Source organism: Trachurus trachurus (genome assembly GCF_905171665.1).
Source record: "Trachurus trachurus genome assembly, chromosome: 4".
Classification (NCBI taxonomy): domain Eukaryota; kingdom Metazoa; phylum Chordata; class Actinopteri; order Carangiformes; family Carangidae; genus Trachurus; species Trachurus trachurus.
In genome coordinates, this window is record NC_139898.1 from 28,773,648 (window position 1) to 28,798,804 (window position 25,157).

The 25,157-nt window shown below is 42.5% G+C and overlaps 2 protein-coding genes across 2 annotated transcripts in view; both read right to left on the reverse strand.

Annotated features, from left to right (window-relative positions):
* Window positions 1-17,103, reverse strand: part of LOC310984902 (carboxyl-terminal PDZ ligand of neuronal nitric oxide synthase protein-like) — a 221,330-nt gene extending 204,227 nt beyond the window's left edge. The window contains exons 1-2 of the mRNA XM_083970275.1: window positions 16,654-17,103; window positions 16,069-16,140 (exon numbers count right to left, since the gene is read on the reverse strand). Coding sequence (XP_083826401.1) covers window positions 16,069-16,140; window positions 16,654-16,758 — 177 coding nt within the window. The 5' untranslated portion in view covers window positions 16,759-17,103. The remainder of the gene's footprint in view (window positions 1-16,068; window positions 16,141-16,653) is intronic.
* The window catches only part of LOC310985199 (tetratricopeptide repeat protein 14-like), a 408,748-nt gene that overhangs the window by 293,763 nt on the left and 89,828 nt on the right, over window positions 1-25,157 (reverse strand). The gene's annotated exons all lie outside the window — the stretch shown is intronic.

The window sequence follows — 25,157 nt, forward strand, 5'->3', positions numbered from 1 at the left end:
AAGAGAGGAGGGGGGGGGGGGCACTGAGGCTGAGAAAGACACCGATTATGTGTGTGTGTGTGTGTGGTCTGTCGGTGAGCGGTGTGTGTAATCCTGTTGCTGCAGTTGCCAAAACCTCATTTTAATCTGGGTCCGACCGCTTGTTCTGCCTCCACCTCGGCCTCTCAGCCTGGATCGACGTGCAGAAGAAGAACCAGAGTCTGCAGCTTGTAAGTGTGTGTGTAGGTGTGTGTGTAGGTGTGTGTGTGTGTGTAGGTGGGGGTGAAAACATGAAGTAGCAGACAACCGTAAAGACATCCAGACAGCAGCAGCAGCAGCAGCAGCAACAACAAACACAAACACCACCAACTGAACATCTGCACTCTACCACCACCTCAGCAGGGAAAACGATTACTCGAGTAATTCAAGTACAAACAATGATCGAGGCAATTTTTCCTGAATCGAGGCTTCGTTTCATTAATTACACTCGCAATATACAGCTTGTGTTTCATGTGGACTTTCATTGTGACTAGAGTTGCACGATACCCACGGTAGCCACGGTACCCCGCGGTGCCAAAACGTAACGGTTCCTACTATACTAGAAATTCTACACGACGGTACTACCGTGGATTACTACTACCGGTGCCAGTTTCCGCTACATAGCGGCCGCCTCTCCTCTCCTCCCGGCTTCTCCCTGCATGCTACTCCCTTGTAAACAAAACCCACATGCACCCACTGCAACCTAACTACACAGCTGCTGAATGATTGGCTGTTTGCCTGTTACTGGTGATGTCCGGGGATATGATAGGCTGTTTCCGCTCACTGGGTCCGCCCGTCTGTTATCTGATTGGCTGTTCGTGGTTCATGCCGGCAAGAACGGACTCTATGAAGACAGCTGAGACAGCTGAGACAGCTCCGCTTCGATAGAAACTCACTTCAAAACAAACAACGAGCTAAAGTTCTGTCTCGCCCAGACGCGCACATGGCTTACAGTCACAAACATGAGACAACACAGTCACCACGGCTGAAGCATCGGGCGCGAGCAGCGAATCTGCCGCGGCGTCGTCGTCAGTGGCACTTAATTAATTTAGCTCTGTTTATTTTCTCATTGGCTAATATCAGGCTATATGCTCCGTGTACAGGCTGAGGAATAAAGAAAATGCATAAAAATATAGTTTTCACAGGGAATCAGTTCCTGTTCATTGTATTCTGTCCTCTATGATTTATTATGTTGGAGAAGAAGCATTATTGTCAAATAGATTTTTTTTAAGCAGTGGATTTGTTTTTATCCTAAGTTGATTATTTATATTTGTTAAACATAAATTAATGTGCAAGAGACTGAATGGTTATTTATTTTCAACCATATAAATTCTAACTTCATTTATTTGTTTTTTATTGCTTATTTAAAAATATTTGTTTCAGTCTAATTCCTACTTCACCAGTATTATGTTTATCATGCACCAAACAACATTATAAGTAGCCTAATTAATAAGTATTTATAACTTGTACAAATACATTGCAGTTCATAAAAATAATAATAATAAAAAAAGGTTGCAGTATCGTGATATTACCCGGAACCGTGATACTTTGTCTGGTATAGTACCGTGGTTACTCATTTTGGTATCGTGACAACTCTAATTGTGACACACGGCATCGTCGGAGTTCTGTGAAGCGATCTGAGAAAACACTGACTCCAAGTTGCATTCACTGTAGCTCAAGTTTCAGACCGTAACAGAGCGTCCTCGGTGATGCAGCAGTGAAACTGAAAGCGTCCAAAGTCCACTGAGCGGTTCCGACACAATGTAAGGCAACGTAACGTAACGTATTGTTAACATATGCATTTAATGTGTTTGCTCATCAAAATGCATGAACACTGGTGAGAACGTACAGTGTTCAATTATTTGTAACAACTGGTGAAGAACTGATATTGACGGCTGGTTATGAAAAAAGAAAAGATGTTGCTAACATTAGCTCAAGGAAACGAAATAAAACGCTGCTGTGTTCATTTAATTAGTCTTCTGTTTGAGTGATTTGGCCTAAAACACACAAGAGCAAACTCTACTGTACTGTAGATACAAAAATATCAGGTGGTTAATAAGAGTAGATATTGGAGTTTAAGATGCATAAATATTACACAGATATTATATTTAGTAGCTTATCAGTACATCACAATTCATTCTTCATTTGCAAACACGTCCTTTTAATATAGCAATTTAATACGGCAAAATAAACACTGTATTAGATTGCTTGATTAATCGATAAAATAGGTAGAATAATCGATTATAAAAATAATCGATAGCTGCAGCCCTACCACAAACACACACACACACACTCAGACCACCATGGTTACGGACCGACAAGCTGGAACTTGAACCAGTTTTGATAAAGTACAGCTTATATAATTACCCACTTAACATTTGTTGCCAAATCATTTTCCATCGCTCATCTAATCGATTAACTTCACCAATCATCTCAATGGAGGACGTAAAGACACACACACACACACACACACACTTGTTGAAACTGGGATTTCAGTGCATCTCCAACTGTTAACGCCTCAACATGAGCAGTGAGTTCAGAGAGCGAACTGTTAACTGACACAGAGCTAATAAATGATCGTTTTATTTTAGGACTCAGCTCACTGACTGGCTCATTGATCACCGCTCTGTCTGTTCTGCAGGAGAAGCAATAACGTTTGGCCGCCGTCGGCAACCAGACTCTTCATTTCTTCAACTGAACCGTTCACAAACAAAGCTTATATCATATTACATACAAACGCTTGTCACACACACAGACACAATATAACATGAAACTCTAGATAACACACTGACTCAGATCTGAAGGAGCATGGAGATCAACTTTGACCAACACAACTCTCCAGCGTCATGAATGATCTCACCAGCTGAGCAAAGTATCAGGAAGATAATATGACATGAAAAACTACAATGAGGAATAAACACACATTATATCATCATTATCATGTAGAAGTGCACGGCGCAGATGCAAAATAAAATCAAAAAGCAGCTGCTGCATTAATCCACTGCACCACAAATATCCGTTCTTTCTGCAGGCGATGAGGATTGGAGGTTTAACTAGTATTAAAATTATATTACGGTATTTTATGTTGCAGGTGTAAGTGATTCTAACACTAAACAGCAGTTTGATTTGTCACATGCTGAGGTGCAATAAACAACAGGAAAAGAAGTGAAATGAGTGAGGGGCTTGACATGAAGCCAGTCTTTTTAGTGGCATTATAAACACTTGCATACTATGTCAAACGTCATCATGTTTTATATTCTCGACGACCGGCCTGAGCCTGGTTCAGACTGTGAATCACACACACACACATGGGGGGATAAGGACTTTCTAGTCGTCACACAACGAGTGAAACAAAGGCCACTGTTACACAGGTGTGTTCAACTCTTTTCATGTCGCACTTTTCAGTCAAAAATGAAACCCACAGCACCGGGACTCTCACTCTGTCACGTAGTCATCAAGTATTTTCTCTTTATTTTCTCTCTCGGAGAAAATTCTGCCCTCCCCGGGACAAAAAAAAAAAAAAAGTCAGTGAGGATATAACAACTTTTAGCAAATGAAAGCAGCCGCGCTCAGCAGACTGACGTTGGAAGCAGGTAGAGACAGCTGACGGACAGCACAGCGACGTTCCCTCCGAGGCAGATCTCTCCTCCACCTCTGAAAGCTCTCCCCCCTCTGACGGCACAACGACACCTTCCTGTGTTGATGCTGCGGGGCGCTCCGTGTCAAAAGTGGCGCTCTAACATCCCCTCCACCTCACAGCTCTCCTCCATCGCCACCGTCTCGCCTCCTCCTGGCTCAGGGCACAAGCTCCACTCATTCCCCCAATTTATTGCTGACATTTACAGGAGAGAGGTTGAAGGAGGAGGAGGAGGAGGAGGAGAGTCAGGTGATGCTGTGTCGGGGTGGGACAAAGACACTAAGTGAGACACTGGGAGGGACTCCTGCAGCATCTGTGCTCCATTACATTACATTATGTTGTCAGAGAGAGGAGATGAGCAACGGGTCGTGAACGGCATCCGAGGACCGCGAGCAAGAGGACGGAGGGAGGGATCAAAGGAGGTTAAGATGTAATTGGAGTGCAGTTAATACTGCTGACAACTCGGTTTGAGGCCGATTGCCTAGTTTGTCATTTCCAGCTCGTAGGCTGAGGAGGGAGTTTTGTGTGTGTCTGTGTGTGTGCACTCCTCAAACAGGAGGTGTCTTCATCATGCATAAACACTCAAAGTCACTGGATCAGGATTAATACCCGACTAAACCAGCAGCAAATATACAGTGAATCCTCTGTAAACTGGTGTTTTAAGATCTAAGACACCCTCAAGGTTTATGAGATCTAGGGTTTGTCACGAGAACCAAGACTTCGGTAGTCGATGCCGACGAGAAATACGTCAGTACCTATTTTTTTTCCATACCGTGAGTACTGGATATACAACTCTGCCCTTTGCCGTGTCGATTCCTGTCGGGACTGACGCGGATAGTATGTATACGCGCGCAAGTCTTGGTGCGGCTCCAGTCGAGCTCGCGTTCAATTTATGTGAATTTATGCCAAACCTCGAGCCGCTCCAACTGCCCGATTCACGCCACAAGTTTGAGCTCATCCTGTTTAAGCCACACGTTTTTTCCCGGTCATTTGTCATGGAAACATGACGCTCTGACAGTGGAGCGGCGTTTGGACCATAATACATCCCCATGGTTTGGACCAGAGAAAGAACAAATGTGTGTAAACGCAAAACGTACGAGCTGAAAAATTTTTGTGAAAAAAAAAAGTGAATGAATGAGAACAACAGTTCTCTGGTTGAACTACTTGAAGGATTAAAGTAACGTCTACATGACTTTCTGTTTGTGTTGAGCCATATTTATAATTTTGCCATTGTTGAAGCACAGTGGAGATTAAATACAACAAAGTTTGATCTCAAACTGTTTTTTTTTCTAATGAATTTAGAAGCACATTTTCTTTCTTTCTTTTTAATCATGGTATGGAATAAGATCACATTTTATCCCATTACACTTATCTATTTTATCTAATTTTATCTAGTGTTTTCCCCATTGCAAACGATTGAATGTAAGATAGCGTTTCCTCGATGCCTCTAGTGTTTTAAAATTCCTGTGTGAATGCGTATGTGAATGTGAATGTATATGTGTCCCCTATATTCCTTGTTTTTATCATGTAAAGCCCTTTGAGTTGCCGCGGGCATGAAAAGTGCTATACAAATACAGCCTGATTGATTGACTGAAGGTATCGACTACTGAAATTCTGGTATGGTGACAAGCCTAATGAGATCTACTCTCGTTTATCAGTTACATATCCTCAGATGGTTGAAATGAATAAAAAATAAAAACATCTACCCCCTTTTTTTTTTAAATATATTGCTGTGACTTCCTGCCTGCAGCGACATAATCAGAAACCTAATCCTTCCTCCTACGACCAGGAGTGAAGAGGGAGAGAGGGACGAGTCTAGTTCTTGGATATTTATCTCCGGGTTATTCAACGTCCCCGGAATTAAAATGTTAATAAAAAATTCTGCAGGATGAGATATTTTCAGTGGCGTGGCAGACATTAATTATTAGAAGGGAGGGATCAAATTAAGTCGGTGTCTCCATTAGTTAGAGCAGGAGCTCACAAAGGCCCCCGCCGATTCTGAGAAAAGAACCCGTGAATCAGCCAAAGTTTCACTCGGCCTCTGATGAAGGGCAGGACAATGTGACAGGCTTACAGAGATAACTCAGGGGGAAAGGGACAGAGAGAGAGAGAGAGGGAGAGAGGGAGAGAGGGAGGCCAGACACAGAGGATGATACCAAGAGCGAGGGGGTAAAATGAAAAAAGGGGGTATGAGGTGGGGAGGGGGATTGAAGGAAGAGAGAAATATGAGGAAGAGGAAAAAGTTAAAGCGGTGGGAGGCAGAGAGGCAGACGGGTCAGGAGGAAAACTTCTCCATGGTCGATTTACAGCCCTGAGCTTTAGTGGGGAAACCAGCCCGGAGGTGTGTGTGTGTACAGTGCATGTGTGTGTGTGTACAGTACTGAACGTAAGAGAGAGGGAATGGGCTGTCGAGACAGAACACACACAGAGAAGGATTACTGTATATTTAGTTTTTCCAGCCAGGAGCAAACAGTCTGGACTGGTTTTCATTAAGGATACAAGACTGGGAGGTGCTCGCTGGTCGAGTAGGGCCCGATGATTTATACCATCATGGAATCGGGGATGGAATCGCAGACTTGGCCCATAGAGGGTATGCACGTGACGTCACCGTACTCGGAAGTCGCTGTGAAACGCTCACCGAGTGGCAAAAAGACGAGTGGCAGAGCCGCCAAAGTTTAAAATCGACAAAAGTAATTAGTTCTGGTTGGACCTACGACCCCCGGTGAAGACAGAGAGCAGTTCTGACATCACGTTTATCCAATTTGGTCCTGGAAGACCTCAGGATCCTCCGGGTGAAGGCGGAACATGTGGATTTATGAGCGTCCTTGCTCACAACTAGATTTACTGAATTGATTCGATTCTGATTCACAAGGTCCCGATTCAATTCGATATCGATTCATTTAGAGACATTTCAGTTTTGAAAACCAATTTGCTTGGTTATGAAATAGATTTTCACAAAACTAATGTTGCAAATTGCACAAAGATGGAATTCTCTAACCTGGTGCATTAATAAAAATATTCATGTTATTATTAAATTGACCGAAAAGCAGTTATTTAGATTTATTTAACATGACCCACTCCAGAAGTAAACAGTGCAACAGTGCAATGGCATACATTAAAATATTTTTGGATTGGATTGTAAGGATTTTATGATTTCAGATCTTTCAAATGAAGATCGACATCAATCGGAAAATCTATTTTTTAAACCCAGCTCTACTCACGACTACATCTTGCAGCTACTATGCGTTGCTGTATGCTTTATCTTGTTTATGAACCGTTTCCTGGTTAAAAATGTACAACCATGACAGATGACAGCTAGAGAGAACAACATGCAACACTGGTCCCCGGCCGTCCCCCAACGCCTGATGCAAGATTCATTAAATGCTTGATGAATAATGTATGTCAAACATTATATTGCGTGTGCGTGACATTGAAGTATTGCATCTGATTTCCCTATGTTGTGTGTGTTTTTTACTGTGGCTGTATTTTTACTTCCTTTCACCCCGGCTCACTTCCCGCCGTACCTCAACAGTCTTTCAGATGTGCTGGCATGCAAGGTTGCCTCCTGCATGAATCATATTTAATTCACAATTGCGTTACTTAACACTTTTAATTAAGCCTTTGCATACTTGTGCCTTCGGCTATGAGCAATTTCAATTTGCATCTCGTAGCAGGCAGCCGCGGTCTTAAGAAGCGACAACAGACAAGTTTTCAGGGTCTTACAGTTTCCACTTTGACTCACCCTCTATCAGGCTGTGCACATGTCATCTCCCAACAATCGGCAGCTCACCAGCCCATTCACTATCTGGTGCACAATAAAGCTAGTTAAGCATTAACTGCTTTTCAAATGCACCCAGCTTATATAGGATTTAGAGCCTGCCTCCTAAGCACTTTGCTAACAGCCGGCGAGCGCGGGAGAAAGTGACAACAGCGTAGATAAACATGGCAATGCAGCGGCGTGACGAGCAACACATTAATGTGACTCGCACAAATACCCATCATGCACGTCGTCACTTCCAGGACAGGACGAGCCGCAAGCTGCAGAGTAGAGCGGAGTTAGCAGCACCCTCTAATCGGCCTGTGATTAGAGGGTAATCAAGCATGCACGGGGCATTATTAGCTCACTTTTTCACCTTTCAACTGTGACCTTGAGTTGATAATAAAACAGCCCGTGAACAATGTGTTGGAGGTCGGGGCCTGACGGACACAAAGAGATGGGTCGAAAGCTATTAGAAAAGGTTTAGTGAGAATATAGAGACACATAGAGAGAGGAGAAAAAGCATACATTTGTCGTCATAAATCATCATTCCTTAAGACGAAACCTCTCTATCACTGTGTTCTTCAATGCAAGGTTGGATTTGTTTCATTGTACTGAAAAAAAAAATGCACACTTTAAATAACTTTTCTCTGCACAGGTGCAGTTCCTAGAGACTGCAGGTTTTCTGACAGGCCCACGGTGAGTGTGTGTGTCTGTAAAGTGTGTTAATAATGACTCTCTGGCTCTCTGGTTTCTACCGTGAGGCGAATGTGCACGACTGACATCCATGTTTTAATTTCCCTGAGAAGTTAAATGTCTGAATGACTCTCAAATCAGATCAGAGAGGAGAAACCACAACAACAAACAACCTTGTTAGGAGAGAATCGGTTTCAACAGTGTGGTAAACAACAGGCCTAGAAAACAAGAACTAGACCTTTTTAAAAAATTCATCTTTTTTTTTTTTTTTTTTACTCAGTTTCATTTCTTTGGTTTTTCCAGTAAAAGTCACACATGGCTGAAACGATGCCCTTTTTATCTATTTTCTTTCTCTCAAAACCTATAAATGCTCAATGAGCCTGGATTTAAGGCTCCCTCAAAACAAACCACCCCCAGACAAGAAGACCCCACTTTTTTTTTTTTTCCCCACCACTGTCTGTTTCTACATCCACAGCGTTTGGCTCACGGGCTCTGTCACAATGCAGCATGATGCCAAGCTGTAAAACTCCTATTGTTTTAATTAATGAGTACTTTGCTGATTGTTTTCTTTATTCATCCATCAGCTGTTTGGTTTATAGAGGTGACATCTTCAAATGGCTCCGACCAGCTGCACACAACCCCAGATATTCAGTCTGAGTTGATTGATCAGCTGAATAATGGTTTCAGCTTCTCAGTTGTTGTTGTGTTGAGAGTTTCATTGCAAAGTGAGGGAGGGATCACAGTTGAATATAAGTGGATGCCATATTATAGCAGTGGTACAGAAGTAGAGCAAGCCTTCTGCTATAACACCAGAAAGATATGAAATTAAATCTTAAGCCTTGGGAAAAACAAGCAGCAGCTCTGACTGAGTTAACAGTGACATATTTGTTTACACTGTTTTCAAGTGACTCGGCTGATAATGAGACAAGAATCTCTCTAATCTCTAAACTGGGATTGACTGCAGAGCCGAAACATTTAGTCCAATCTCTTTTAATTGATTAACTGTGTAAATTCCTCTTTTTTTTTTTTTTCTTCAATATTTGATGTTGCAGCTTCTGAAATGTGAGGATTTGCGGCTTTTCCTTATCTAACATTTTGCAGTCGATCACATTTATCAGAGCGAGAAGAGAAACTGTTTCATTAAACCAGTCAAACTCTTTTCTGTGTCAGAGTTTTTTCTTCTGTTTCATCCAAACGATGCTGCAACTTGTTTCAGCTCAAACTCACAATGAGAGCCACTTTACTCAGAGCAATTTTAGGCTCCTGATGACTAATGACACCCGGTGCCAGCTCGAGATGGGGTCAGTGAGCAGGATTTAATTCGGGGAAAGAATAACCTCCCCGGTGGTAAGTGAAGGGCACCTCCATTTAAAGCCCCACAGTTAAAGCTACAGAAAGGCAAAAATTACATCAAATACGTGATTTAAAAAAAAACTCAGACACCTCATCTCGTGGTTTGCAGCGATTGGTTGAAACAGGGAGTGCATGTGAGGCAGCTGACAGGTAGAGATAGACGCAAAGTAAGAGGCTCATGAGTGTGTTTCCTGTGTTTAGACAGTGACGGTGTGTGTGTTATGTCTGCTGCTCGGCTCCTCAGAGACCGACTGGGAGCCGCTTGTTGCTCTGATGCGTTCAAACACTCCTCCACTGTTGCTGTGGTGAGAGGGGACAGTACACAAGCATGTACGGAGAATGGCAGCCAAGTTTGCCAAGCTCTTGATAAACTGTGGTTGGCTCGGGTCCCGTTTGGTTTTCGGCCACATGGAAAACATTTCACAGAGAACTCTCCGGTTCGATAAGAGACGGCTTCACACCAGCATCTTATCTCATGGATTACTCCAGGATTGGAGATTTTATGATGATAATATCAAATATCACTACATTTTCCTCAATATAATCCAATATTTTTCATTAATTTATCTATTTATTAAGCTTTTTCTGTGCAGCTAAATCCAGCCGTCATGTCACTGCTTTACTTACTCTACACAGTTCCTCTACAAGAAACATTATATTAGTATCCCTTCTTTTTTTTCTTCCTTTTTTTTAAATTTATTTACATGAAAACTACAAACAAAGAACATGAGATCATCATGGGCGTTAAAATCAAAATATTCTTTTACACATATCATGGTATAATGTCATACTATTCAATACACTATCCACTTTTTTTCTCCAACTCAAGTCTTAAAACAAAACTAAGTTGCTCCATACAGTAAATGTCTTTAATGATCCGGCGCGACTGGTCCAATGTTGGAGGATCTAGTTGCAACTTTTTTCAGGTTATAGCTTTGCTACTACTTGCCAAAAGTATCTTCAATAAGAATTTATCCTTCTGTAGGACTGTTTCTGGTATTCTACCTAGATATAAAGTAACAAAAGAGAAATCTAAATCCCTCCCTATGGCCGCCTCCCTTCAGTACTCGTTCTTCTGAAGTTAGCTAACCAGCTAGCCCCAGCCTGATTTACCGTGGCTGAAGGTCACCAGCTCCCTACAAGAAACCATGAAAACAGGTGCACATGTCTCCTTTTGAAAAATAAAAACCCTATCGCACTTCTCACTATCTGAATGAATTCAAGTCGTTTTCAGTATCCTCAATGTGGTGAATAATTACACACCAACTGAAGCTGCAGAGTGTGACACCGCTGTGTGATGATGAAATGAATTTGAACCGTGGAGTAAAGGCAAATCGGCAGCACAGATAACTGATGGAGGAGAGTGTTTGATGTCTCTTTTTTAATGGCAGACACCTCTGCTGAAGCACTTTTATTAATCCCTGCGGATTAATTGAACAGATGCCGAGCTCCTGAGTCGTGATAACGTCAATCAAAGTCAATCAGCTGCCACTCATTAAAAGTATAGAACATAGACTCCACTCTGCTCCTCTTTTCTTCCATTGTGTCTCCTCTTTAATGTCTCTCTATCCCAGGTTAATGCAGCCGCTGCTCCATAATGAGTGTAAATTCTGAATGAGTGTATTTTCCTGTGTACACGGCAGATTGATGATAATAAGCAAAGTGTAAGTCAAGGGCCCGAACGACCATATAATTACTTCACTGAGTCATTCAGCTTAGCGAGGTAATGGCACTGCCTCACCACAATGACTATAGCTTGTTCGTGCCAATGTGATACTGTATTGATCCCTGTCGGGGCATTAAGCTCCATAATTCCTAAAAGTTTTAAAGTGTTTAAACAAAAAAAAAAAGCTCATATTGGCAGATCCTCTCATTTGTCACATCTTTAACTAATTGGTTATAAATCTGAGGCTTAAGTTTATGGGTTTATGTTCATCCTCCAGTACCACTTATAACTATACCACGATTAGATGAAAACAAGTAAACAATGGAGAAAGTATTTGGCAGATTAATCAAAAACAGCCCTGATCATGATATAAAATTACACTGACATTGATGTTTCCACAACACTGTAGAGGATGTGTAGCGTGCGGCCCTGGGGGCAGATCAGTGTACATCACTGGAGCCATTATGTTAAGTGTTAGATGTCAGTCCCAGGGGCACAACCCGCCGGTCAACACCGCAGAGACCCCGGCTGCTACCACCCACCAAGACACAAACCGTCTTCAAAGACGCTGCTCATGTTATCGCTCTCCAATGATGCATCATTAAAGTGATGTACGGCGTGATCAGACTACCTACTGGACGTCTCCGCGCCCCATGCAGAGCTCAAAAGAGGAGCGTGGGACATTAAAGTGTACAGTGAAATCCTAACTAACTATGTTGATGTTAAATAAGATGCTCGTTAGCCGCCCCGCGGACAGACAGACCGTCCTGGACCACCTCGTCCACGCCGGCAGCTCCAGGGGACGGACAAAGCGTTTCAGTCTCTCTCTTCTTCTTTCCCCCACTCCAGCGCCACCGCTGTGCTGCTTCAGTCCCGCAGACGTCTCCTCAGACACATCTAATCTTCTCATCCCATGCTGTTCAATCTTCCTACAGTCAGTTAACCCAGCAAAGGAAGATTAATGAGAAATTAATCCCTTTAATTCACTGCAAAGGTCTCCCTCCTTTTAACCAGATAAGCTGCGGCCAGACGATGAGAATAATAAATTTAATTTGCAAAGACCTTTATGTTATACTGTACAGCGCGTTCACCTTTGTGTGGACTCCGGCTGACAGCGTGACAAAGGCAGAGACGAGGCAGAAGTCGTCCGTCCTCTCCAAAGCTCCTTTAGCTCCTATCAGATCACTTACAACATTCGTCTGCTTATCTTTTGTAGCTAAAGCCTGGAGAACGACCCAACGAGCTCCGCAGTGATTAGCCCATCCATCGTCAGGCTGTGGACGGAGAATTAATTAACAAATAGTTCATCAGTTCACCTCGAACTCGGGTTTTTATCAAGAAAAAACGTTGCAAATTGCAGATTCTGAGCTAAATTATTCTTCCAAAAACAACACAAATCAATTCCTTTTATACAATTTTCTGAAATGTTGTTGACTAAACCATTAACTGATTCATTTAGAAACAAGCAGGCCGATCAATAATCAAAGTTACAATGAGTTGCAGCGCTGAACACAATGCAGACACACCTGATGCAGGGAAGTTTAAAAACTGTATTTCCATCTTACGTTTCCTCTTTCTTTCCTGGGAACAGTAATAAATCATTCAAGAACAACGTGCACAACAAAAGGTGTGTGTATGTGTGTGTGCGTCAGTGTGTGACTGACATGCGAGAGCAACAACACCACCACCGCAGCGGATCCTGCAGCGCGGCACACATTGCTTCACTGTAGGTGGCTATTTCCTGCTTTGCCATGTCATTAGGTTGTTATCAGCGACCGGCTTTTACAGGTGACTCATGCACACGACGAACAATGACACCATACATCAACCGGGTTGCCTGGCAACCAGCGCAGCTCCGACTGACTTTGCACAATGAGGGAGCCGATAGAAATCTTGGAAAAGACCAGACACTTCGGGGGGAAAGCGTCGTCTTCCCAAACTTTTCTCTCAGAAACTCCACCAGGCATCAAAAGTTACATGAAAGCAGCAGACGCCTCTGCCCCGCGCCGCTCCGTCCCCGAGGTAGAAAACGGTACAAACACTTTTCTTGATGCAAACTAACAGCGTTGTCAGCTTAACTTTGTTTGAAGGGAAGAAGTTTCTTTGGTGACATTAAGCTTCTGCCAGACTACAAGCTTAAATGAATTAACGTCTTCTCTTCCTGCAGTGACAGAACAGGTGTTGTGAGGCGTGGAAAAGCTTTCCAGTCTTAACTCTGACCATCACGGACTGAACACAGTCATGTTTTTGTGCGCTCATTGTTTTGATGTACCTGTATATTCCTGTTCATTCAGCGGATAGAAGTCGAAGCCACTGATTTGTGCCTTTGTCAGCAAACACTACAGCACTTTCTAGCTGCTCCGCGGTGCAAACGTCCAGCAGCTTAGGGGATAAAAACAACCATTTCTGTAGAAGTCAAGAAGACCATGGTATTGATCCACATTATTCCATTAAACGTCAAACTCAAATAGGAACAAACCAAATGTTATTAACAGTATAAAACATGGGAGCACCACAGTGTAGAGTGGGAATGGAGCTGCGTTGATGTCTCTGGGTGACGAGATGCTTCACAAAAACCTAATTTCACAAAACCAATGAGCTACAACACTGTGCACGATAAGATTGTTTTACCTTTAATAGGCACAAACGCTTCAGCATGGATAATGTTTCTCAGTTTAACTCAGAAGGAAATAGAGGTGGTATGTGCTTACAACCCTTCTCTTTCTCCACACTCTTTCTCCAGAAGATGTAAACAATCCATAAGCAGAGCCAGATTCTCTGTGCGTGTCACGACATGAAACTCATATTTCATCACATCAGCACGTTTGGTCATATAATAAAGGTTTTACTTCCTCTTATTCAACATTCAGTTCAGTTTCTCGCAACCCAAGTAAAACAAATGGCTTCGGGGCTCCTCCAGTGGTCCCATGCTTTCCAACGTGACCTCCCTTCCAAGTCGGATACCTGTGGTTTCCCTCGATTGTGTTGTCAGGCCAGTGTCAAACCATTTTCACACTGGAGGAGCCAAACCAAAGCCCAATTCCCTGCCAACGACAACAGCTGCCATGGCAGCACGCTGGGAGGTCCACTTTACAGGAGCAGGTTACGTCTCTGGAAAGGCCAATAAGAACAATTCGCACCTTTGGAGAAACTGTAAGCGTCATGTAGGAATGATCTGCAGCACTTTAACAACTGGCTTTGCTCAAACTACAGTCAGTCAGAAAAGAAATGGCTGCTATTTGAAGGAAAATGTCAGAAAATAGACTATAGTGAGTATCTGTTATTTAAAAGCTGTATTTTTACTCCTTTTCAGTTATTAGATGATAAAATACGTATAGATGGTGTACCAGTCTTGCCCATGTAGCCATATGTGTGTTCTTGCCTGCGTGGTCTGAAGGGGATCAATGATTTAATACAGCACACCTACCACTTCACATCACCATAATCCCCAAATACCCCTACACCACTGGCACAACTTATATTAGGCTGCTAAACCAACTGCTGTCAAACTGGCAGACACACTGATTAAGATTAAGTCTACTCTCAGGAGCAGAAAAAGAGCTGCACATCTTAGGTTTACATAGCAGAAGAGAGGGAGCGAGAGGGAGAGAGCAAGAGAGAGAGAGCGATCATCACACTCCAGTGCATCGCTTCAAAGGGAAACTTCAAAACAGTGACGGAGCACATGGGAAACCAAAAACCTCCCGCCAGGCAGCAGCCCGAGTCTGAGACAGTACAAACTGAGTCTGCTGCACATTCTAACTCCAAGGTGCTTTCGTAACCGGCGCTCACACCATCGGTATGTCTGAAACCATGAGACTGTCCTTTATGCATCCAATCAAAAACAAGCTTATGACTCATTTTGATGATTTGTAATGCAATTCCCAAGGGGGCTTCTATGGGAAAGGTCACTAAGCAGTCCAACCTTTATTCTAATTACCAATTCATGCCTTTCAACACAACAATCAGACCTTTGGACCTCACCTTATATTTCACAATTGAACTGATTAACTGTATCTGACAGGGCCAATTTTCCAACAGAAACGTCTAATTTAAAAGTTAAGGACTTTCTTTTAAGAAAAGTTCAGAATTAGCTAGAAAGAGGGGTTTCACACCGGCAGGGCTCTGTGCCAGTTCCAGTTCCCGGACTCAATTTTTAACTAACCGGCGTGCTCAGACCGAAAACATAACAGGGTCGGAAACTTGTTGGTTGGTTCCCAAGGGAACCAAGAAATAGATGGGTTTTCCTGCAAATCATGACATCATCAGTGGGCATGTGGGATTCAATAGAATTTCATGAAAAGCTAGAAAGCAGTATACAAGAAAGAACAAGTATGAATTTCCCTTCAGGGCTTTATAAAGTAGCCAAATGAAATTCTTATCTCTGAACTTGGGGAAGAGATGGCCAAGGCTGGGTTCACTCCAACGCCAGACAAAATAATATAAACTTTAAAAAAAAACTGAAGAAGGATTACAGAGAATGCAAAAAAGCAAAACATGTTGCCACTGTTGCGTTTACTTTCTCTATATGCAGAATAACATACGCCCACTTTGGTTCCACATAAACTGGTATGAATGGGGGCTGGTTCACCAGAAAGCACCATGGTTCTTCGGAGACTCCAGAACAGACCCAGAACCAGAACCACTGTCTGAAAGCATCCACACTTCACTAACGTTTCAGTCCACACATTCCCTCATTCAGCTCATACTCCCATACAGCCTACCTTCACCTATGGACACAGCTCAGAAAGTTGCCTCTCTCCTCATACAAGTCGATGTTTATTCAATCACACATAAGCCCAATACAGCAGTGGGACACACTGACTTCAACTCCACCTCAGCTCGTACTCTAACCTCTTGTACTTATTGGTTATTAAACGTGTATTTGCCAAAATGCGTGGTGTTTTTTGAATGGCATTGCTTCATGGAGCTTCCACTCACCCGTATTCTCCTCATCGCAGCCACGATCTCCACTCGGCTGCTCGGCCGCGCCACATCCAGGCTGCCGATGTACTGTTGTTGTCAGGAAGCAAATGAAAGAAAAGAAGGGGAAAACATGGCAGGTACGACACATTAATTAACCCATAACACTATTTAGTTTTGACCTAGTTTTAATTCACAGAATCAGTTCAGCTGTCGTCGACCTGAAGTGAATGATTAACTCAATATCTCTCTGGTTGTGTTCACTTAACTTTACGTGCTAGCTAAATCTGGAAGAAGCTTTCAGATAAAGTCGTTACTTCGGTTATTATTTTTAATTTGAACACACTAGCTGAACATATAAGTGTGTTGACGTTGCATGTTTGACATAAAACATACGTTAGCCTACTAATACATTCGAATGAAGACAGTAACGTCTGAGATTTAAAAATTAGACGTTAAAACATGGGGCTTTCAAAAAAAATTAGCCGTTAACGTGTGGAGATTTAAATTTGAACGTTGAATGACATGTTTCATTTGAATGAATGAGACGTTAACGGCTTTTTAGAGACGTTAAGTTAAAAGTTGGTGCCTGTGTGAACTCACCTTTGCCTCGAAGTTGATCCCATGCTGAAACGCTTCCTCGTTGTGCAGTGGGATCCTCAGATCATGTCCATCATCCACCAGGTTATACTTGGTTTTTCCAGGCATTTTTGTCCAAAATAAGTATGTCCTACTAGTACTTCCACACAGCCGGAGAAGGAGGAGGGAGGGGGGGAAACGGAGGAATGTCGAGTCGGTTTAACGGCGGAGGTGTGTAGTAGGTAAATCCAAAAGAATACAATTCCAAAATCCCGTCAGTGCGTGTGCTCCATCGCAGCAGCTCCGCGGGCTTCTTCTCACTACACCGCCTCCCTTGTTATATCAAAAAAACAGCGGCCAAGTGTCGGCAACAACAACTAACTCCTCCAGCGAAGCGCTCCGGCGGGCGCTGCCGTTAACGTTTACCGGGCGGGACAGCTTTTAAAAGCCCGTGCAGACCCGCAGAAACAGCGACATGCTGAGAGCGAAGGGGACCGAGAGAGAGTGAGTGTGGGAGAGGGAGGGAGGGGGGCAGATGTGTTTTCCCGACTTTTCCTGTGGGGAGTGAGTGAGTGTGGAAGTTGGTTGGGTCCTGCCTCCTCCTGCCTCCTCCTGCCCCTGGACTCCCCGCCCCCTCTGCCTCTCGCCGGCCGCCTCTCCGCTCCTCCCGCCCCGCCGCGGCTCTCTGCGCAGGCCGGGTGTGATTGGAGGAGCCCGGGGATCCCACCTGTTTCCATTGGACCACGGGCTCACCGTGGCTCCGTGGGGGAGGGGGCACAAAGTCTGGTACCTGCCCCCTCTCTACCCCCCCTCCTCCTACCCCTACCACCACCACTACTCACACACACATAACCTGAATGTCAGCCATGCAAACTAAGGAGTGGTGCAGGATACTGTATAGGCTACTACTCACATTTCTATTCTGTAAACTTTGGCTTTGTCATTAACAAAAGTGACACATTGACAAACAATGTTTTTTTGTTTTTTATGCACTTGGCTAATGCAAAAAAGTCTTATTACAGTATTATTTTATTTGTTTTATTCAAGCTAGTTGCACCCTGGGCATTACATGAAAAAAAAGAAGAAGAAATGCTTCTATGTCTTTTATAGGTGGGATGGATGTGCTGTATATTAAATCACAAATCTCTGCTTGTGAGTTAAATACAAGGAGCAAGGCTACCAACTAGTGGCCACATCTGCTCACACCTGCCTGGGTGAGTATTAACTCACAGACATCTCTGAGTTAATACTAAAAAGATGAGACTGAAAAGAGTGAGAAATGATACGATCTATCTGTCCCAGTTTCTCTTTCTCTGACAGATACATATAAAATAGACTTTTAAACTTTTAGGTATTAAAGACTTTTATTTTAACTCACTTAATTTGAATGTGAAAAGCTGAAGGGGCATTTAGGTAGAGATAAAGGACAGTGAAAATGACCTGAGACCATATGTTGAAGCATGTATACACATAATCACATAGATTAATAGAAAAGGCAAATAATAAACAAAATACTGATTCAGACTCACAGCACTGATAAAAAGAAAAGAAAAGAAAAGCTACTGGTCAATGCTCATCTGAAATATTAAAACTATACTGACCTAAATACATTCACACTATTCAAACAAAGAGTCTTGACACTGAGCATCCTCCACACATCTTGTTCAAGCATCTGGAATAAAAGCCCCTCAATCTGGAGAGTGCCCTTCATAAAACCGCAGCGATATGTGGTCAGTGGACACGGCAGAGCCCCTGTTTTCATGTTTAATGCAGTTGTCATGTTGTATAATGCACACACAGACCATCTGCGTCACCCTGGGAGTAAAGATGCAGCGCTCTCCCCCCTCAAGGTGGTCCCAGGCGAGAAGGGAAGGGGTAAGTGGGGCAGCAGTAATTCACATTCTCACCCTCTCTTTGGAAATATATAAAGCGCTGCTGCTAATGGTTACCTGAGGGCTTTATAGCAGGATGATGCTGCATATGATTTACTCTCCGTGGGCTCAGAACTGGCATCTGGATACCACGTCTTGTCATGTACCATTCATGTTGCTCAGATTCACTGTGTACAGCCAAATCAAAACAAAAATATAAATTCTATTTGTCTGTCTCCATGCTTTTAATGACTAATGCTCAGTAACAATGAGGCACATCTTTGATGCCACGGTTTATTCTATTGATAGCATATCTCTGTATAACTGCTGTGATGAACGACAGACAGCGAGGCAACGATATGGCAGACGAGAACAGCTGCTGTCTCTGCACAAGGAATTATTGCTGAATACAACCAGTCCCCCTCTCCGGGACCCCTAGTGCTCCTAAGGCTCTTAAAAGGGATAGAGACCCACATAATCCCTGCCTGGTCTTTTAAATACATGTGATCTTTTGATTAAGGGGTTTGGATTTTAAAGCGATAGTTCAACATTTTAGCAAATTGGCCCATTGCCATAATCCCTATAGTCTTAGCAGTAGGTTCGTTACCTTTAATTGTCGGTGCAAGCTATTTTTAGAACGGCAGAGCAGAGCCGTGAGCTGCTCAGAGCTACGCTACGGAGGCTAATGGGATTTCTTGGTTTCCCTCATCAAACTCATCAAATACACAATCCAACAACTCCAAAACGCTGTCGTGGACAAGTTGTGACCTGTACATTCACCACGCTATGAGATAATAACAGAAGGTTATGAGATGGACTTGTTTTAGAGGCAAATACAGAGACTGCTTGCTGAAAAACAGCCCCTGACAGCAACGTGCATCAGCAGTTTTGCATGAATTTACCTCTAAAACAACTCTGTTAATATCTCATAGCGTGGTGAATGTGCAGGTCACAACTTGTCCACCAGAGCATTTTGGAGTTGTTGGATTGTGCATTTGATGAGTTTGATGAGGGAAACCAAGAAATCCCATTAGCCTCCATAACGTAGCTCTGAGCAGCTCGCGGCTCTGCTCTGCCGTTCTAAAAATAGTTTGCACTGACAAATAAAGGTAACGAACCTACTGCTGTGACTATAACAATTATGACAGACAATTTGCCAAAATGTTGAACTAAAGTATCCCTTTAATGTTGTGGATCGAAAACAGGTACAAATAGCACGCACATCCCAAAAAATGTAATACTGGGTGCTGGACCAAAGGGATAATCAGGGTATCCGCGGGGTCTTGAAAAGTATTAAATGGTTATAAATCAATTTTGGGAAAATTAAGACCCTTAAAAAGTATTAAAAAGTCTTTTCACAACATTATAAAGTCTTAAATTTTGACGGTATTTTTTCTGAATTAGCTGTCTAAGAGTTTGAGTCCTAAAAAACATTGTAAAAGTGTGTGAATTTATTCATTTTATTAAAAAACAAAGATGAACCGGTACATAAAAAAGAAAAGAAGATTGTTGTTTTTGTTTTTTGAGAGGGGAGCAATGTTGCTTTTTTTTTCATAAACTTTGCGTTTGATTTAACTGTTAAGTTAAAGTGTCACTAGTGTAAATGGTTACAGTTTGAAGTGGCGGTGAGGTATTGAAAAATATTGAGAAGGTCTTGAAAAAGTCTTAAAAAGGTATTAGAATGAACTTCAAGATTCCTGTATATACCCTGATAATATGAGGTGAAGAATAGTGGCCGCACACCAGAAGCCGCTCCTTTTAATCAAATAAATGTGACGTTAATGTTGTGGATCGACCGTGGTTTAGTTTGGTTTAAAGGGGACATATTATGCTCATCTCTGCTTCTTGACATGGAGTCAAAGTACTTCCTTAAGGTTAGAGGATACGCTGAACTTGTCCCTGTTTGAGATGTAGTGCACACAGCACCTCGTGTCTGGTGCATGCTGGGATAGACTTCAACCTCTGAACAGGAGAAAGGATGGATGGCAGCTGCAGTTTTAAAGCTGTTATTATTGTGTGTGGTTTTCTGAGTTAGCCCGAAATGAGCACCTGCAAATCCTCAGGTTTTGTTTTGTAGTAGTAAATACATCTCTGCCACTTAGAGACGATTTTTAAAGCATTGTTTCAAGTTTTCTGATGAGATACAGTATGTTTCTGTGGGGGGACAAATCTAGCAATTAGATATTACAGAGTATCTAGATACAGTCCATATAGTCTGTCTGCCACAGTGTGTGTTTCACATGGTTCTGCTTACTGATTATTGATGGTAGTAACATGCTGAGGATCAGAGCGATGCATGAATGCGAATTATAGAGCAAACATGTATGTAAACTATGCAGTCTGGAAAGTCAGCTGAATAGGCCTGGAAGAAAAACAGCAAAATGATTAGGAAATAAAATGAAATGAATGTAAATATGATGTTTGCTTACAAGAGAGTTACACAGGGAGATGTTTCAGAGTGAAACTCAGCTGAGATTTCCTCCTGGTGCTAAATCCCCTCAGCGTGAGGTCAGTGTGGCAGCAGGGGCCCTGAACCTCTGGTGCCCTCCCTATGGCATCTATCTCATAAGCACCAGCAAACACACACCACCAACTGTCTGTGCACACACACATACATAGACATACACGCATACACATCTTGAGGGCTTCTTAAACTGAATTAGTAATGGCGATTTGCAAAGAATGTGGGACACACAACACGAGGACTGGATCGAGTTCTCCTCGGAGAGCTGCAGAGACGGAGACAGACGACAAACAACAACCTGAACAATGATTTGTAGAGAACATACACTACAGTAGGTTTGTGTACAAGCCAGTGTTAATCAAGTAATGCACTTTTTGACTTTGTTTTTCTGATGCATGAAGTGTAAAACTATGGCTGCTGTCAAAGTATATAGTGTTTGGATGAGTTATCTTTGTAAAGAGACGATTCATTCATGACGAGATGTTTGATTTAGTTTGACTAAAAACAACTCCAGACTCCTGAAAAGAGAAAGAAAAGATGCAAAAATGCATCATCTATCAAAGGTTCAAGAAATGTGTAACAGAAGAACTAGTATATACTTTGTTATCACTCTCCATACAGTGATAAACACAGTTATAAATGTTTAACTCTGGATTTATAAGCTCGTCTATAATGTGTTTAATAATTGCATTTTCACACTTGACGGACTCAGTATTTATAAATCAAGTATTGTATCAGTTACACACCAGTTTAGGAGACGTCAGTGGGTCACCAGAGTTACTGCAGTTCCTCCTGAGAGGGACATGAATGTCACAACTCTCATTGGCAGAAGGAAAATTACAGGTTTGAAATGGATTTTTTCAACCGTTCACAACAATAAAAACGACCACAGGTCTCCAGCCTCTTTGACTTATGATGCTCTCGTCTTTGTATGGACACGAGCCGTAACTTTCCTACTACAGAGACTTCGCTTAAACAATTTCCAGAAGCCTTGAGCTGGGAAAGTCTCCAGTATTTCTCAAGGAAAATTAAAAGAGCAAAATCTAAAATTATCATCATCATTTAGCATCTGATCAGTATGTTTCTGTTTCAGCTTTGTTTCCTTCTGTTCTCCATATAAGAACACTTCCGAGGTCATGGCAGCCGCGGCTCTAGAGGATACAGCCTTTATTTGTTTAGTAACTTGTGCTGTGGGAGAAGCAGATCGTTTAAGCCGCGGTCCCAGAGAGTTTTTAACTATTTAACTGTGGGTCCAGGGCTTTAGAGTGTGATCCATGTGCCCACTCAAGGACAAAAGGGACAAAGGTAAAGTAAGTTAAACAATGTGAAATAAATACCCCCCTCCCACTCCCACTCACAAAGACTTTCATCTGCCACTTAATACGTCAGAATAACAATGATGTGATTTATTGAAGGACAGGTTTTCTCTTCCTGTCTTCCTGTTGAGTGGAGCACATTCAACATGTCGAACAGAGAAATGTGCCACCATCAAATCCTGGGTCGGTTTAAAGGTCCCGTCAACGATGCAAAAGAAAACCGAAGCCGAACCGCACCAGCAGGACTCGAAATGTGAGACTAGAAAAACTGACACAAGGTGTGTTGTTGAGTAAAAAAACTGTCATTTTCATTGACTGAGAAATGCACAAAATGCTGCACACTACACACTAGACGTGTGAAAACAATCTCTCTCTGTGGCTCTTTGTTAAGGAGCTTTGATAAGTCAAGCAGACAAGCTCGGGACTGTTTCCATATCAACAAAGACAAAAATGCGAGAAAACATGGATTTAGGAGGAAAAAAAAGATTTTGGATGGAGGAAAAAAGCATCAATATGAATATAACTGCTTTTTTCCCATCCAAAATCTTTTTTCTCCTCCTAAATCCTCGCGTTTCTGTCTTTGTTGATATGGAAACAGTTGACTAATAAGGTCTAGTAAACAGAGGTATGTGATAAAAACACACATTAGCACTGCTCTCTCTCTTTTTTTGTGTGCTGTGCTCTTAAAATAAACATAAATATATAAGGAATGTTCAGCTTAAATTTTCCCCTTAAATTTAGGTTCTCAGAAAAATCACCGCTTATCAATCGATCATTGATCGATAAGGTCTATCAACTATCGATTAATGAATTACTCGATAATTTGCATCCCTATTCCAGACAATCCAGAGAGGTTTGAACATTTTTACTCTGTCCTGGGCTCTGAGGGTTTTAACTCAGGGACTCACAGCTGGGATGTCGAGGAGGGGGACGGTACATGGTGGATACTGGGTGTGTTACCAGAGTCTGTGCAGAGGACGAGAGGCAGCAAATGGTTCAATAAAGGCCAATACTTTGCAGTTTCACCATCAGCTTCACTCACTCGTCTCCCAGAAGAGGAGAAGTTCCAGAGGATCAGAGTGAATCTGGACTTGAACGGAGGAAACTGTCGTTCTCTGATCCTGATACTAACACACACATACACACCTTCGCACACACTTTAATTGAGGAGATGTTTCCATTCTTTAGCAGCAGTGTTGGTGGCCTCCCATTGAAACTGTTACCAGTGATGGTGGAGCAGAGCAGATAGAAATAAAGAGGACAATCATGTTTGTAAAACTGTACCTGTCATCCTCCTGCCTCGTTATTCTCTCTTTACTTTTCTCTTCTATTGGACTGGACCAGTGGAGGGGTTTTTTTCTCACCTCTTGCAGCTTTTTCCATAAGCTCCTACAGTCCTCTCCTGCAGTTCAGGCCGACAAACACCAGGTGGCGACGTTTCCTCAGTCAGTCAGAGCTGCTGGCCAGTGGAGCTGAAACACACCAGACTGGAGGAGGGTTAAAACAAGTTGGGTGTCTTATTTGTATTTTTTTTATTTTGTTTGGAAAAGGCATTTTCCATCAGAACCAACAGTAAAAAAATACAAAATTGGTATTTTCCATAGCCCTTTTCCAGTTTCTTTTTTTCCCTCCTATATATACAGGTGAGCAACAAGAGTCTACAAAGGTCACAGTTTGTGTGGTGAAGGACAGTCCTCCTGGTCTTCCATGAGCATCCATCCATCCAGAAAAAAGTCAGGGTTAGGGTTAGGGTGATGAAGTCGTCGTCATCATCATCAATTGTACAGGGGGTGCATCTGAAATGGGACTGAGCCTTTTTTAATATTCAACCTTCTTTTAAAGTCCTAGTTATTTACTGGAGTCACTTATTTTCATTCATCTTTTTGGAAGTGTTTTGCATTAAAAAGTGAACCTGTGCTCATGTGTCTTTTGACTACCAGGTCCCTGGTGGAGAGTAAAAGAGTCGTTATGTATCTGCAGCTCTCCTTTAGTTTGATGAAGCTTTACAGTGAGTCGCAGCTTATTCTTTATTCATTTTTCTGTTCCAGGCACCACTTTACTGGTTTTCTCCACCCTCACTGCTTGTGTAATCGTACCGAGGACCAAATGTAGCACGGGAATGGAGAGACGCACTCTAAAATATCATCTAAATGTATAAGCAATATCTGTTGGCAATGGTGTGGTTTGGTAGCAACTGGCTGTAGAAAACCGACAGCACTCTCGATAAGTGTGCCACTTTCTTTTAATATAAAGCACACAGCAGCAGTCACAAACAAACGGACGCGTTTCGACTTACAACCGTCATCAGCGTGGTTTGGTAGCAATCCAGCAGTTTATATGCAGTATAAAACCTGATCAGAGCAGCAGACTGTTAGTAACAAGTTGATGAATATAGCAGCTGAAGATCCGTGTTTACATCAGGTAAAAGAGGCTGAATCTCTGCGTAGATCTGCAGAACTGTGAGATGTAATTTTGTCCCATGGCTCTTTGGCTGAAATCTTTGTGAACAAGGTTAATGAGTTCAGCTCTGTGTCTGCTTGTACAGGATAAATACTGGTGCCTCTATCTCTGACTAAGTACATGCTGAACACACGCGATTCCACGGTGAACAGATCATGACATATCTCTGACACCATCTTCCACCACATGTCCACAATACTGACCTCCTTTTAACGCGTGACTCCAGACTTCATACTCCACTTTAGTTGCAATTAAATAAGGTGTTAGTACTTGATACTGATTCTGGAGCGATTCAGCTGCCCACTTTGAACCAGCAGAGTTTGGACACCGTGTACCAGCTCTTTCTGGGTTTGCTCAGATTTCCCCGTCTGTTTAGCTAAGCACTTACAAAGAGCCTGTTTGTAATTTCACTCTCTA